Here is a 13,948-nt window from a genome sequence, read left to right as displayed (position 1 = left end):
TGGATTTTCTTTAACTTGTAGGGATTTATAAAGTAATACATTCTGACTACTGTGGATTTTCATATGCTTCAAGGGTCTGTCTTCTCTAAATTTGCAGCTTCTCTGTTCAATTTCTTTCTGGTCTTTATAGAAAAATGGACTTTCTTTATTTTATTATAGTCTTTTGTATGAAACTTTTCCTTTTATGGTTAGCATTTTTCTGTCTTTTTCAAGCAAAACCAAGTGAAGCATTATTGTTTACCAAGTGTCCCTGCCCTCCTTGTCTCTCGGACCTGCAGAGTCATCCGTCATACCGTGTGTCTGTCTGGGTTCCGTCGGTACCACATTCTCTTAGCTATAGTATCTGTCTAATGAATCCTGGGGTCCTGCAAGGCAGGTAGTCTCAGATACTGGGTGGCCATGGTTTGGGACAGACAGTGCAGAGGGACTTCTGGGGAGAATTTGCAGCACATCTGCTAAGAATGACCCAAAGTCAGGAATTAACAAAGGATAACATAACATACTGGAAAAAAATGCCATAACAGTGAACTTTAGAAGGCAGAAAGACATAAGATGGAGTCACATGATGTGTGGGGAAACTGTATCTCATCCATTGAGACAGAACTGATTGGGAGACTATTTGGGCTTACAGAGAGGTGAGTGGATATTGAGGTAGAGCTCATAAAAGTTATCTAATTCTATCCTTAAGGAAAGCAAAATTAGCATTTGAGAATGAGAACACGGAATACTGGAAATTTCAAGAAAGAGGAAAAAGGATGAAGTAGTCACTTGAAAGAAGGAGAGTGAAGGTACTTGGGAAATCAAGCTGAATTGCCAGGCAGCAGTAAGGCCCTACTTGAGGTTAATGCTCATGATCTTAAAGTATGAAGAGAGGGAGTTGCTTTCTGTTTTATCTGAGAAGGTTAAGGGAGGTTAGGGGCCAGAGGGTTGAGAGTATATGCAAGAGTTACAGTAACAGTGGACCAGAGGAATCAGAATACCTGAGGACGTGAGGGAGGGAGTCAGCCAGCAGGTGGAACAGGAGCTGGAGTTGCAGGTGGGGATGAAGAGTGAGCCGTTGGGGTCAGGTCTTGCAAGGTGCAGTGGTTGGTGCCGGCACAGCTCCTGTTGGTACTGCAAGTCGAGCCATTCTTCATCCTGTGGTCACTGACCATGCTAGGACAGGCGTTTCTTTGACTCTTGCCCATTAAATAAACTGTTCAAGTCTTAGAAAACCTAAAATGACCCCATGATTTGATCCCCAAAATAGTGACCTAAAATCATATATGCAGATCCTCCCAGTCACCATAGACTTCTTGTCTAAAATATAACCATGTTTGGAGGATGAGATGCCAAGGAACTGAGAGAGGTCAGAGTGCTGGGAAGGTGGTATGCATGGATGTTGCCTAACAGTGGGCCAGAAGAAAATCCTCTAAGGGGTAAGGATAGTCCAGGGCTCTGCAGATAGATGATAGTAGTAAGAGTGGTTTATAATATTGAGACTCAGTGCTAGGAAGAATCTTTTTCAGGGAATAAGAGCGCAAGGTAGAGGAAGAATGACTTAGCAACATCAGTTAAGGGCCTGGCACAGTAGCCTAGAGGCTAAAGTCCTCACCTTGCACACTCCGGGATCCCATTTGGGCGCCGGTTCTAATCCCAGCGGCCGCACTTCCCATCCAGCTCCCTGCTTGTGGCCTGGGAAAGCAGTCGAAGACAGCCCAAGTCTTTGGGCTGAAGATCTTCCTCTCTGTCTCTCCTCTCTGGATATATGACTTTCCAATTAAAAAAAAAAATCTATAAAAAAAAAAAAATAACAGACAAAGCAGTGAAGAGCAAGGCGGCACCTTCCTTCCTGCAGGATCAGCCGTAAGAGCAGCAGCCACAGCAGAGAGACACCATTTGGGAGAGTTGCCAAAAAGTGGCACTGCCTTTAGGGGTACCAAGATGGAATGAGCTGGTACGTGGAATGTCTTAAGAGACTCAGGTTAGGAATGTCAGAGATAACAATGGCTAACTGCCATTTCAGGGAGCCTAGTGGGAAAGCTGTGGGAAAGTAGGGAGCTGGTGGGAGACCAGGCAGGTCATGGACAAGACTCACGGAGGATGAGAGCCCACCAGTGATGGAGCCTTCAGCAGCAAGCGAGGATGAAGGACGTGGGGATGGAGAGCCTGCAGGTCCCCGGGCAGTAGAGTGCCGAGGCTGAGGATTGCTGAGGAAAGAGAAGTTTTTACCAGAGGACCCTCTGCTCCCACAGCCCCCTTGCCCCGAAACCTCTCAGGGACCACCATGCACTGACTGGCTTAGACCTTCTCTATTATCTCCTACCATATAACAGATTATCCTAAAGCCTTGTGGGCCTGAAGAAGCCTTTACTGTCCCAGGCATCTGGCCCAGTGGTGAAGGCACTGCTACAATGCCCACACCCCTGTGGGAGTGCCTGGGTTTGATGCCCTTGAACATAGGCCTGCCTCATGCTGCCTTGTGGCACAGCAGGTTATAGCACCACCCCAGTGGAGACTGAGTTCCTGGCACTGGACCTCTTGGAGATGCTTGGGGAGTGAGCCAGGAGGTAGGTGTGCCCCCCTCCATTTCTTTTTTCCTCAACAAAAGAAACAAAAGGATGGTAGCTTACCTGCATCTCACTTCAGAGTACCTGCATTCAGTTCCTGGCTGCAGCTTCCTGCTCATTATCAGGCCCTAAGAGGCCGTGGTAGTGCTTCCAGTACTGCTGGGTTCCTGGCATCACAGGAGACCTGGATTGAGGGCCAGGCTCCTGCTGCAGGGCTGTTAGAGGAGGAAACCAACGAATGGAAGCACTCTTCTGTCCTCTCGCTCTTTCTCTCAAATAAAGACCTTTTTAGAAATAAATGAAAAATCAGCTTCTAGCATGGCTTTCCAGACAAGTGCAACCTCCTGAGTCCCGTGTATCTGGGCCTGACAAACCTTCAGTGAGTTGTCCATGGATGCTCCAGACATCTGAAGGCTCACTCTGGGGAGGCCTCTCCCATCTCCCTCCAGGGGTGTTGGACTGAGAACCACTGTTAGCCTGAAGCCTCCCTTAGCTCGCTGCCTGTGGGTTCGAAGAAGGTGGCTCAGGACTTAGCTGGCTTCATCAGAGCACAGGAAAGGGGCCCAGGAGAGAACACTCCAAGCAGGACAGAAGCCAGCTGTTTGTAACCTCACCTCATGAGTGACGCCCATCACCTCAGCTTCTTCCTGTTTATCAGAAGCCAAGCAACCCAGCCCATGCCCAGGGACAGGATTACAAGGGGTGTGACCAGTGCAAAGCAGGGACGGCTGAAGGCCCTGCCAGAAACTTCCATATACCTCTTGGACGTGTCTGCTGACACGGGGTTAGAGCTGGCTCTAGCTGGTCAGGCTCCCACACCGCAAGGCTGCCTGGCAACTGGGAGGGGGCTGAGGACAGAGGTCCGGAGGGGGGCACGGCATCACTGTACCCATTCAGCAGCCTCCAGCCTGACTCTGTGGTCCTTCCTGCATTCTGGCCCCTCTGTGTCTCCCCAGGCCTGCCACAGCATGCAGTGCCCTTCCCATCTCATCTCCTGTCATTCTCAAGGCTGCTAGCAGTCATTAGAAGTCCCATGGAACGTCATTTACATGTGCTAATACTATTTGTACTTTATTAGAAATCAGAAGATTTAAGTGTTGTTAAATGATAATAAGAACATGTTTTTATGAAAATAATTATATTTTCCCCAAAAAAATGTTTTGGGAGAATGCCATTATTTTACATTTTACAAATCTCTTTAGTGTCTGGCTTAATAGAAGACAGTGGGAGGAGTCTCATGACTCCTGCATTTTGTCTGCTGTGCTGTGTAAAAGGAAGGAAACTGGACAGACATATATGTAGGAATATTTTAGTGTGTCTTTGGGCAGGCACTTGGCACAGCTGTCATGGCCCCTAGGGTGCTCACATTGCACATTTAAGCCCCTGGTTCACATCCCAGTTCCTCTGCTTCCAGCCCTCAGGAAGGCAGCATGTGAGGGCTCAGTCCCTGGTCCCTGCAGCCTGTCTGAGGTGTGCCTTGAGTTTTAGACTCCTGGCGTTACCCGGCCTGCCCTGGTTGTTGCAGGCATTTGGGAGTGACACAGTCAATGCGGGAGTGATCTCTCTCTCTCAACCTATCACTGCCTTTCCAGTAAAATGAAAATAAATTTGAACTGTTTATTTTTAAAAATCCTTCCAGATAATTGTAGATATTATTTAATATTACACAAATGCTATAAATGGCCATTTTTTCAAAGTGGCAATGTAGAATCTTGAGTTTTTCAAAAAACCACTGGACATCTGGCAATTGGAATAGCTTTGACCAACTTGGGAGATAATGCTTTGCTGAGCTATTGATATACTTAATTATAAAATATTTTAATCATTTTTTAATATTACCACCTACCTCTTCAGAAGTTTTTTAAGTGATGGGAATCTGTCAGTCATGAAGAATGCATAATTCTTATTTTCACTTAAACACTGTATGTGGTGTCAGAGCGAGCACTGAACACTCACATTTTATCATTGGCAACAAACACTGTCGTTCTTTTCCTTGAAGTGATAGGTCATTTGATGTTTTACAAATTGCCAAATACCAGTCTTAACAGAAGCACATTTTCACCTACGACCGGTGCTCCGGCCGCCTCCCAGCTTTGCTCACTCTATCCCAGCGTCCTTGCCCTTGTATCAGCATGCCTCACCTGCAGATCCTGACGGGAACAGGGATTAGACTCCACAGTGTGACCTGCACATGGGAGCCTCACAGCCACCAAAGCACCGTGGCCACATAGCTACTGTTAGACGAAGTAACACCGTCTGTTTTTCAGTACGTAGATGTGGAGGTGATTGTGGTGCAAGAATTTTTTTTTTTTTTTTTGTATTGTATGCACCCATTTTATAGCATCTTGTTTAAAGACTAAAAAAAAAAAAAAAAAAAAAAAAAAAAATCCTCATCTTGAGACTGCTGTGAGATGAATCCCAATGCTGTTCTGCAGGGTAGACAAGTTGTAGCTACGGACCTTCCACAAAACTTTTTCAGTTTTCTAATGGGTGTCTTCTTCCAAAGCATCTGTTAAATATCATGTTTCTTTAGTGTTGTTAATAGGTAATCGGGAGTCATTGGGCAAATTCACAGGTTTTACATGTGATTTTTTAAAAAAGATTGTCTTGTTTTGGGAGACAGAAATATATTTCTGTCATCGTGAGGGTCTTGCGACTTTTCTTCCTTAGAAGATTCTGGAATCACCTGTGTACAGACTTGGACAGGTTTGGCTGTCCAAGTGAGCACATCCCCACGAGTGTGCACATCTGTGTTCACACTTAGAGGAAAAAACAACTTCAAATGAGTGTGCACACCTGTGCTCACACTTAGAGGAAGAAACAACTTCAAACGAGTGTGCACACCTGCGTTCACACTTAGAGGAAAAAACAACTTCAAACGGGCTGCTTTGTTTGTTTGTTTTTAAAGATGTCTAGGACCTGAGTTTCCTCTTCCTTTCATCCCATGAGAGTGTTACTAGAGAGTTTTAATTGAATATGTTTGGGTTAATGATGAGAAAAACAAAAATAGCATTCCTATGGAGAAACAGAACCTAGCACCACTTCAACTGGGTCCCAGATGAAACAGATCATCTCATTAAATGGAATATTTGAATTTTGTCTTTCTCATGTTTTCAAAAGCAGTAAGTCAGACTTTGTACATCTTTGCTTGGTTAACTCCTATATTTCAGAGTCATGTATCACAAGTAATTAAGATGTAAATACTTAATAATTTGTTCACGTTCCAAGTGCTTTTTAAATTATATGCAAACTTAGCTTGCTGACAACATAGTCCCCACAGACATGGAGCACATCAGTTTGAAGGAGCGCACAGGCCTGCGCCCTGCGCCCTGCGCCCTGGCAGACAGCATAGTGCCACGTTTCCATCAGCCTGTAGCCAGGCGTCAAGCAGGTGGACATCTCAGAGGACCTACTTCTGTACTGTGCAGGTGCAGGTCGCTCCCACAGCTAGTATCCCACATCATCTAAAGGTTTATTTTCTTTCTTTCTTTTTACAGACCTAACCACTAGAATGAATGCTGCATATTAAGAGAAACCACAAGAAGGTTGTATGTTTGGTTATCTGATATTCTTGGATTTAATATGAACCAATACATAGTCATTGTTGTTATTGACAGAACCCCAGTTTATATGTGCATTATTCACATTCCTGTTTGTGTTTGGGGAAAAACAAAAGACATTTTAGCCTTTTTTAAGGTTGTTGACTTAATTTCCTGTTACTTGGCTGCATGAAGTTGCCCTTAACCACTGAGGATGGTCAAGACTTCTGCACAGACTTGTACATGTCTAGGATCCTTGTCCCAAGGCAGTTCTGTTCTGTTTCTGCTGCCTTCTCCCACCATCACCAAACACTTTGTTAAATACTCGCATTTTTTTAGAGTACCACTCAACATAATGCGTAAGGGTGAGATTTCCTAACAAACCCAGGAACTAATTCCTAGATGCATAACATTGGTATATTGAAGATTTATTAAAATTGTCCTTCAGTTTTGAGGCCATGTGTAAAGTTTAACCACATTGTAAAATACCTATTCTGTATTAGAAATAGCTAGCTGACAGCTTATACTTCTCAAAACTCATGTTGTTATGTATACAAACTTGAGTTTCTGTATGTGAAGTTAGTGAGTCTCTTTGTGTTACTCCAAAATAAAGGCAATGATTTATTTTTTCCCAGTGCCAACACAATTTGAGCAAATCACTCCAGGTGGACACTCCATTTTATAGCTGTAATCAGCAACAGCCCTGTGGGAAACCAGATGAAACACTGACTTTTAAACAGACTTTTAAAATGAACTGTTTTCTTTTGAAACTAGAAGTAGAATAGTTGACATTCATCCATAAACCATTATTATGTGTACATTATTGTTGCTATTGTGATAATAGAAAATTTTATTTATTTTTATGCCAGCTTATATTGTGAAAATACATTTAGTCAGTTTGGGTTTTATCAATCCTATTATGCTTGTCCTTGGAACATCTTTCTCGTATTCAAGGTTTGTAGTTGAAAAGTTTACTGTAAAGAAAAAAATCAAAAACAACAAAAAAATGTATTGTTTTTACAGAATAAATTTATTGGAATGTGTACTGGGAGTAAGATTTGAGGTTGTAAACACTAAGTTAGTGTAATTTGGCTTCATATATGTAATGTGAGGTATTAATGTAATTCATATTAAAAACAAAAATTGTTAACAGCAGGTTTACGGTAGAATCAAGTGCAGGTGAGGGTTTTTTTGTGTTTTTTTTTGGTTTGTTTGTTTGTTTTAAACACTGGGTTTTTGGTTATTTGAAAACCCTTGAGGTGGGGTTAAGAGAGGTGAATACACACTTTTCTTGCACATGTAAGGAAGCGTTGAAATTACACACTTGATTTTATCCATGCATTAATTTGTATCTTATTTAATCCCATTTGATTTTGGTTCTCTTGACCAAGAGCTAATAAATAACATGAACATAAAATGTAAGATCTGAGAGCTTAGGTCCATCGATGATGATGGTGGTGGTAATAATGATGACAGCTGAGGGAACGCGCAGGGACACACTGAGGCAGCAGCTGCCTTTGTGGTCTGTTTCTCTCATTTAGCAATGATTTTCTCTGTTATACACAGTTCCAAATATGGAAAGTTCCCCAAAAGACAACAGGAATGCTAATCCAGTTCTTCTTGAAAAGGTGCTTTTTAATTTGAATGGCTTCAGCTTATTTTGACAGTGAATGAAAATAACTCATCAGACTTCATTGCTCAGACTACAGCATCAGGAGAATATAGATATAGTTTGCAAAGACAGACACACAGGACTCCCATTCACTGGTTCACTCCCCAAAGGCCCACGGCAGGCAGAGAGGGGCTGAGGCTGCAGCCAGGAACTGGGAGCTCCCTGCAGGTCTCCCCCAGGGGCAGGGCTGGCCGCGTGGCTGTCCCCAGTGCTTCCTGGGGCCTGCACTGGTTGGAAGCTGGAGTGAGCGGCCAGAGCCAGCAGTCCAACCGGGGTGCTCTGCTGGGGGCACGGCAGCCTCAGCCCCGGGCCAAGTGCACCCACCTCAGATAGCATTTTAACTGGAACATATTAACTAACAAATTTCCTTAAATAAAAAGCCAGAACTTGCCATGGGAAGAAAAAAAATTTCAAATCAAATAAGGTTTATCTTCATAAAAGGCCAAAAATAATTTTATTAAAAATACACACAGAAATATAATATAAACATTTCCAGCCACCAGTAAAACCAATGTTAATTAAAGGTAGTGGTAAAGTTACTCTCTCTTTAGCTACTTAGATTCACACACATACATACATACACACACACACAAACTAGTAAAAGCCAATTTTGAACTTTCCCTGGGAAAACATTTTCCAAACATTTGTGAAATATTCTGATGATTTGACCTGCAAATTGAGGTTCATGATAAGGCGTGTATGTCTGGTAAATAGTTGTCTCTCCAACCTGCATTGGCTAGTCTGAACTTTTTATATGCATGGATCATACTCACTTTTGAGTAGTTTCATTTTCATGCTCACTATTGTAGGTGATTAGATTGTAGCGTTCCACACTTGACAGCTATTTATTAGCAAACAGAGCATTGAGATAAACGGTCATTCATTCATAAATAATTTCAAATATATTTCTTTAAACAAACTTTCTCAACAACTTGAATCTCCCTTCAAAGAAAAATTTACCTACAAAATACCACGTCATATAGTTCAGGCATAAAGTACAGAGCAGGAGTTTACTTTTTTTTTTTAATTTGTGTAGTCTTAAGTATTCGGGAATGAAGGGAGAACACCATGGGACAAAGTACCAGGGTAACAAAAATCAGGGAGCAGAGGAAGAATGTCAAGCCGGGCGTCTTTTTATTCCACTTTCTCATCTGCCTTTGTTTTTATGAAGAACTCGGGTTTGTAGATGCACCGGTAGGCCAGGAGCTGAGGAAGAACTCCGTATGCTATGTTTAATGCTAAAAAAAGAAGTTTTGCTTCTTCGGGGACTCTGTAGACATAAGCAGTTCTAGCATGAAGAGAAGCACCAATGTGAGAAAACTGAGCCTGTTGCATTAAAACAAAAACATGGGTAAGCAGGGCATGTGCGTGGAGGCGGACGACAGGTGAGTTTGGAGTGCCCCAAAAATCAACCTCATCCACACGCGAGACGCCTTCCGAAGACCCGCAGTCTTCAGTCGGATTCCCTCTCATCACCATTCAGGCCATTCCTGCTAACAGCTATCCCATCGTTACACCTTCTCCAGTGGGGCTGCGTCACACCAGGCGTGCTGCCCCAGCCCAGATACCAGTGATTCAACAGAAAAATCTGGATAAACTCAAAATTTTTTTTCTGATGTGCATCCTGGAGATCCTACAATAACAATCATGGTTCACAAGCTGTGTTCCAATAAAAGTGGAAGAAAGCACAGGTTTTTTCTTTTTCAGTTTTTAGCATAATAAACCAATAAAGAGAAGTACTGGGTCCCTTAGCCTCATTTCTCAGCCTTTGATGGACACCTTGGAGCAAGAGCTCAAAACCCTTTCAGTGTGGAATTGTTGTTTATTTATTCATTCATGTATTTGGTTTTAAGGCAACTTAAGAAATACCAAGGGTTGTTTTCTAAGGTGAGGTTGCTCACAGCTTCGGTGAGGGCAAGAGTGCAGTGGCTGTGTACCCAGTGACAGGTGCACGCATAGGCCACGTGTCACCAAGGCAGCGGAAGTATTCCGAGGGGTGACTTGTCCTCATGTTCTTGCTCAGAACACAAGCCTGTGCCGGCCTGTCTTTTTTATACTTTGCTTAAGCACAGAGGAAAGCTGTTTGCAAGGGTGCTTCTGACAGCAGCAAGATTAAAAGCTATGAGAACTTTTCGCCAGAGACATTTGTTGTTACAAAACACAACCCTGGAGTCTGCATTTTCTTACCTTGCCGGAATTCAGAGTGCGTGTGAGTAACAGATGAGGAATCTAAAGATGACAAGTAGTGAATCACTGGTTTGTCAGGATCACAGTGAAGAGATGGAAGACGTGCAGTCTGAAGTCACGGACATAACAAACTAAAGAGGACTGGCTTTCAGCATGTCACGTGGGTTTCTTCCACAGGAACCCAAGTTGGTTTGCAGAGCTAAAAAGCCACTGCCTTCCCCAGACAGAACGGCAGGCTTTTCTAGGCACCAGCTTTATGGATTGGTACCCGTGGCAGGTACTGGACTGGAACTGGATAAAATACCACAATTCTCAATACCTCTGGCACATGTGTGCTAACTATCGCGTTAGGAACTAGTGTGACATGGATTGCCAGCATTGCAACCCAGCAGCCCCAAAGAGAGGGCTCTGCCTCGAGACACCTCCGGGGGTAGACGCCCAAACCAAACCAGCAAGTGTACCTGCTCCTCGGGGCTACAAGGACCAAGTGTGGGGCTGCCCTGGGGCACACCTGTGGTGGACATACAGGAGCCTGGCTCCTGTTGCACTTTGCCTCAAGCCTATTTTGAACAGCAGTGTTTTTCTGAGTCATTAGCCAAGCTTTTCCTTCTGGACTAGTAGCCAGTTTTGAACCCTACACTTCTGAAACAGGGGTTTGATGGCTGTATCTTAAGACTCTAGTACACATCACAGACACCAGAATCAGTGAGATGCCAGCCTTTGCTGAGAGAAATGAGCAGCCATGCCTTCTTGACAGGGAAGCCTGCAAAAAAGCCTGTGATTCCGTAGGCCTGTTTCTTAACATTGACCAGTGCAGTTAATACCTCATTCTATCACAGACAGCAAACTCACAGCAACATTACAGAAAATGATTTATGTCCTTAGATTGTGAGCCCCAGGGGCAGGTCCTGTGTCTGATGTTGTGTGTGGCACCTGTCGCATTGTTAGAGCTCAATAAACATTCAACAACAGTGGTCTCATGGCTATCGGGCTACAGCAGGATCGCCAGGGCGTCTGTGGGTCTGCTCAGAACCTGGCACTCCACAGGTGCTCTGTTTACGGTGGGCACCCAACCATGTCGTGTATGTCTCCCCAAAGGGAATCCTGTCAAAATTAAACCTCAGTCTCACCTAAGGATTCCTCCCTTCCAGTGTGACAATGATGGGTCATGGGAGGGGGTGGGATCTCCTCCTAAGGTCTTAAGAGCCCAGCCCGTGTGTCCTGCCAGGGCCCAGGGAGTCCTGTGCTGGCTTGTGGCCCAGATTACAGGTACAAGCCAGACATTTCTCCAGAATGCAGTACCATGAGGTCGCATCCCTAACAAACTTTTCTTCCACTTCATTCTAAATCACTTTCAACTTTAAAGAAATATTTTAGGCTCCAAGGTTTTGTGGTTTTTTTGTTTTGTTTTGTTTTAATGCGTGATTAGAAGGTAAACCACTAAAGGCCCACAGGAAAATTGCATCTTAATAGCATTATCCTACAGAGATGACTTGGAGAGGGTGACTGAGTCATTGCTGGCTGTGTGAGGAAGAACTGAAGAAACTGCAGATGTTGTGGGTGTCTGTGAATCTTGACAACCGAGGTGAACGCCTGGACGGAGGCCAGGCTGCGAGGCCAGTGTGGGGTGTGAACACAGCTAATCTAGAATCATGCTCTCTTGGTTTTCTGAGCAGCACAGTGAAGTAGTTCAGAGCATTGGGCGAGGCATGGGAACCCACTTCCTAGCTGTAACGTGCTTCAGACAGTGCCCAGCCTAACTACAACACCTGCTCGTGACCTGGGGCTTGCTCTTACTGAACACCTGGGCTCTTTAAATCCCCTTGCTGACCTTCTGCTGTTGCTCATGTGCACCAAAGGACAGTATGCATGTAAACATGTTAAACCCCAAAGTCTGATTTTAATACTAAGTAGAGTTGGTCAGTAATGAGACTGGCAGAAACACACTGCCCACTCCCACCCCATCCCATTATCCCCGCTCTCCTAAAGCTTTGTTTCCTGGTATTAAAGGTTTGCAAAAGAAAAAGTAAGAAACCCAGTGAAGTCAGCTGCACACCCAGAGCATCCTCAGTTAAGCCTCCAGCCCCACTGAGAGGGCGCATGGGACTGCTAGCGGGGTGTGGGCTGGTGAGGACAGCCAGTGCCCAGACCAGTGGATCTCACCCCACTTTGAGAGCAGAGTCCACTGTCTGTCCTGAAGCTGTTTCTAGAACCTTATGTGCAGCACACATAGGTGAAGGTTTGGCTGTCTAAGGACCAATCACATAAGCAGCAGAAGGCATTTCTCCTGTAATCTGTTATCTAGCCGTGAGAACAGTAACAGAGAAGAGAAATGCAGCGCCGCACACCGCCCAAAGCCCTGCACGTGTATTTCCTCAGTGGATTCTCAGCCACTCTGCTGGGAAGCTGCTCCGACTGCCCTCCACTCCCAGGAGAGGAAACGAGGCGAAGAAACCAGGGCCACCCGGACTGCAGGTGACAGGCCAGGGTCTGAACCCAGCAGCCCCCAGAGCGCAGGCCTCTGTGACAGGCCGGGGTCTGAACCCAGCTGCCCCCAGAGTGCAGGCCTCTGTGACGGGCCAGGGTCTGAACCCAGCAGCAGCCCCCAGAGCGCAGGCCTCTGACCACGTTGCCAGTACTACTCCAGCAGAGTGGATGCTCCCATCCCCCAGGCCCCAAGGATGGTCAAGTCATTTCTGTAAAGCAGTACCATATTTGCATATGACCTCTGCCAGTCCCTCCCGCCTGAATACATTAAATCATCCTTAATGGCAATGTGGGAACCAATACCATGCAAATGCTGTGTAAATGTTAGACTGTGTCATTTGGGGAATGACCAAAAGAAGACTAAAAAAGTTCAGTCTTGTAAGTTAAGCCATTATAAACTTGTACTCTTCCCATCTACAGTTGGTCAAATCTCCAGGTGTAGAACCTGCAGATTCAGAGGGCCGAGTGTGCTTCAGTTGCTTTAAAGGAAAAAAAACAAGTGGAACAAGTGGACTTGAGCAGCCCATAATACTTTCTAAGCCAGAATCAACCTCAGCCCCATGGTAAGGATTTTCTATGAAAAGATAGCTGGGGAGGGCAGAGTCGTGGCAGGGCAAGTAAAGCCAACTCCTTGTGGTACCAGCATTTCGTACGGGCCACCTTTCAAGTCCTGGCCGCTTGCTCCCAATCCAGTTCCTCGCTCATGTGCCAGCGAAAGCAGCAGCAGATGGCTCCAACACTGGGGCCCCTGTATCCACACGGGAGACCCAGATGAAGCTCCTGAGCTCTGGCTTCAGCCTGGCCCAGCCTTGGCAGACATTCAAGAAGGGAACCAGTAGACAGAAGGTCTTCCTTTCTCTTTCTTTTTTTTTTTTTTTCCCTCTCTTAACACTGTTTTTCAAATAATTTTTTAAAAAGAGGTAGTTGGTTATGACTAAGTCTCCAGTGGAAGCCTGTCAAATCTGTCCTGTGTTTTAGCATTCTATTTTTTTTTTTTTTTACATCTTGATAGCTCTTTTGATTTCTGAAGGTGGAAATCCTACCTTCAGTCCTAGCAAACTCTTAGCATCTACATTCAGGGACCCAGTAACTTCCCTATAGGTTTTCTTCCGCCTACCTAAACTGATCCAAAACTTTTTCAAAGATTCTGTTTTTCTTAAATTGTACGTGTTCTGGGACTGCTGTCTTTCCATAAGAGCAGGTGCTCATGAAGTTGGTCAGATTGTGAATGCACAAGGTTTCTCGGGAATGGCAGTATGAGCCCACGGGGTGCTGGCGAGGATTGTGAGGGTCCTTCTGGGACAGATGGATCAGATGCTCTCCCAAGATAAAACTCCTTCCCAAAGCAAACTATATGCCTGGAATTTGGAATTCTAAGTATATGCATTTCTGCTTTTTCCTTTAGGCTAAATACAACAAGTCAATTAGAGCCCAGCCAAAGGCCCCTGGGATAACAAGACACCTGGCTCTTGATTGAGGCCACCCTCACCCATGGGATGGGACAAACAGCTTTG

The 13,948-nt window shown here is 44.8% G+C and overlaps 2 protein-coding genes across 9 annotated transcripts in view; one reads left to right on the top strand and one right to left on the bottom strand.

Annotated features, from left to right (window-relative positions):
- HDGFL3 (HDGF like 3) overlaps window positions 1-7,238 on the top strand; it is a 60,474-nt gene extending 53,236 nt beyond the window's left edge. The window contains exon 6 of the mRNA XM_004594586.3: window positions 6,047-7,238. Coding sequence (XP_004594643.1) covers window positions 6,047-6,052 — 6 coding nt within the window. The 3' untranslated portion in view covers window positions 6,053-7,238. The remainder of the gene's footprint in view (window positions 1-6,046) is intronic.
- TM6SF1 (transmembrane 6 superfamily member 1) overlaps window positions 1,961-13,948 on the bottom strand; it is a 62,253-nt gene continuing 50,265 nt past the window's right edge. For 4 of the 8 annotated variants that reach the window (XM_058665531.1, XM_058665530.1, XM_004594587.3 and 1 more), the window contains one exon: window positions 8,197-9,086. In XM_058665531.1, the coding sequence (XP_058521514.1) occupies window positions 8,895-9,086 (192 nt within the window). In that variant the 3' untranslated portion in view covers window positions 8,197-8,894. Of the gene's footprint in view, window positions 2,190-2,307; window positions 2,765-8,196; window positions 9,087-13,948 lie in introns of those variants that run through there. The other 4 variants (XR_009245574.1, XR_009245575.1, XM_058665528.1 and 1 more) reach the window with 4 other exon arrangements.

This window comes from Ochotona princeps, chromosome 6, assembly GCF_030435755.1.
Source record: "Ochotona princeps isolate mOchPri1 chromosome 6, mOchPri1.hap1, whole genome shotgun sequence".
Classification (NCBI taxonomy): Eukaryota; Metazoa; Chordata; class Mammalia; order Lagomorpha; family Ochotonidae; genus Ochotona; species Ochotona princeps.
This window is presented reverse-complemented; position numbering and strand designations above follow the sequence as displayed.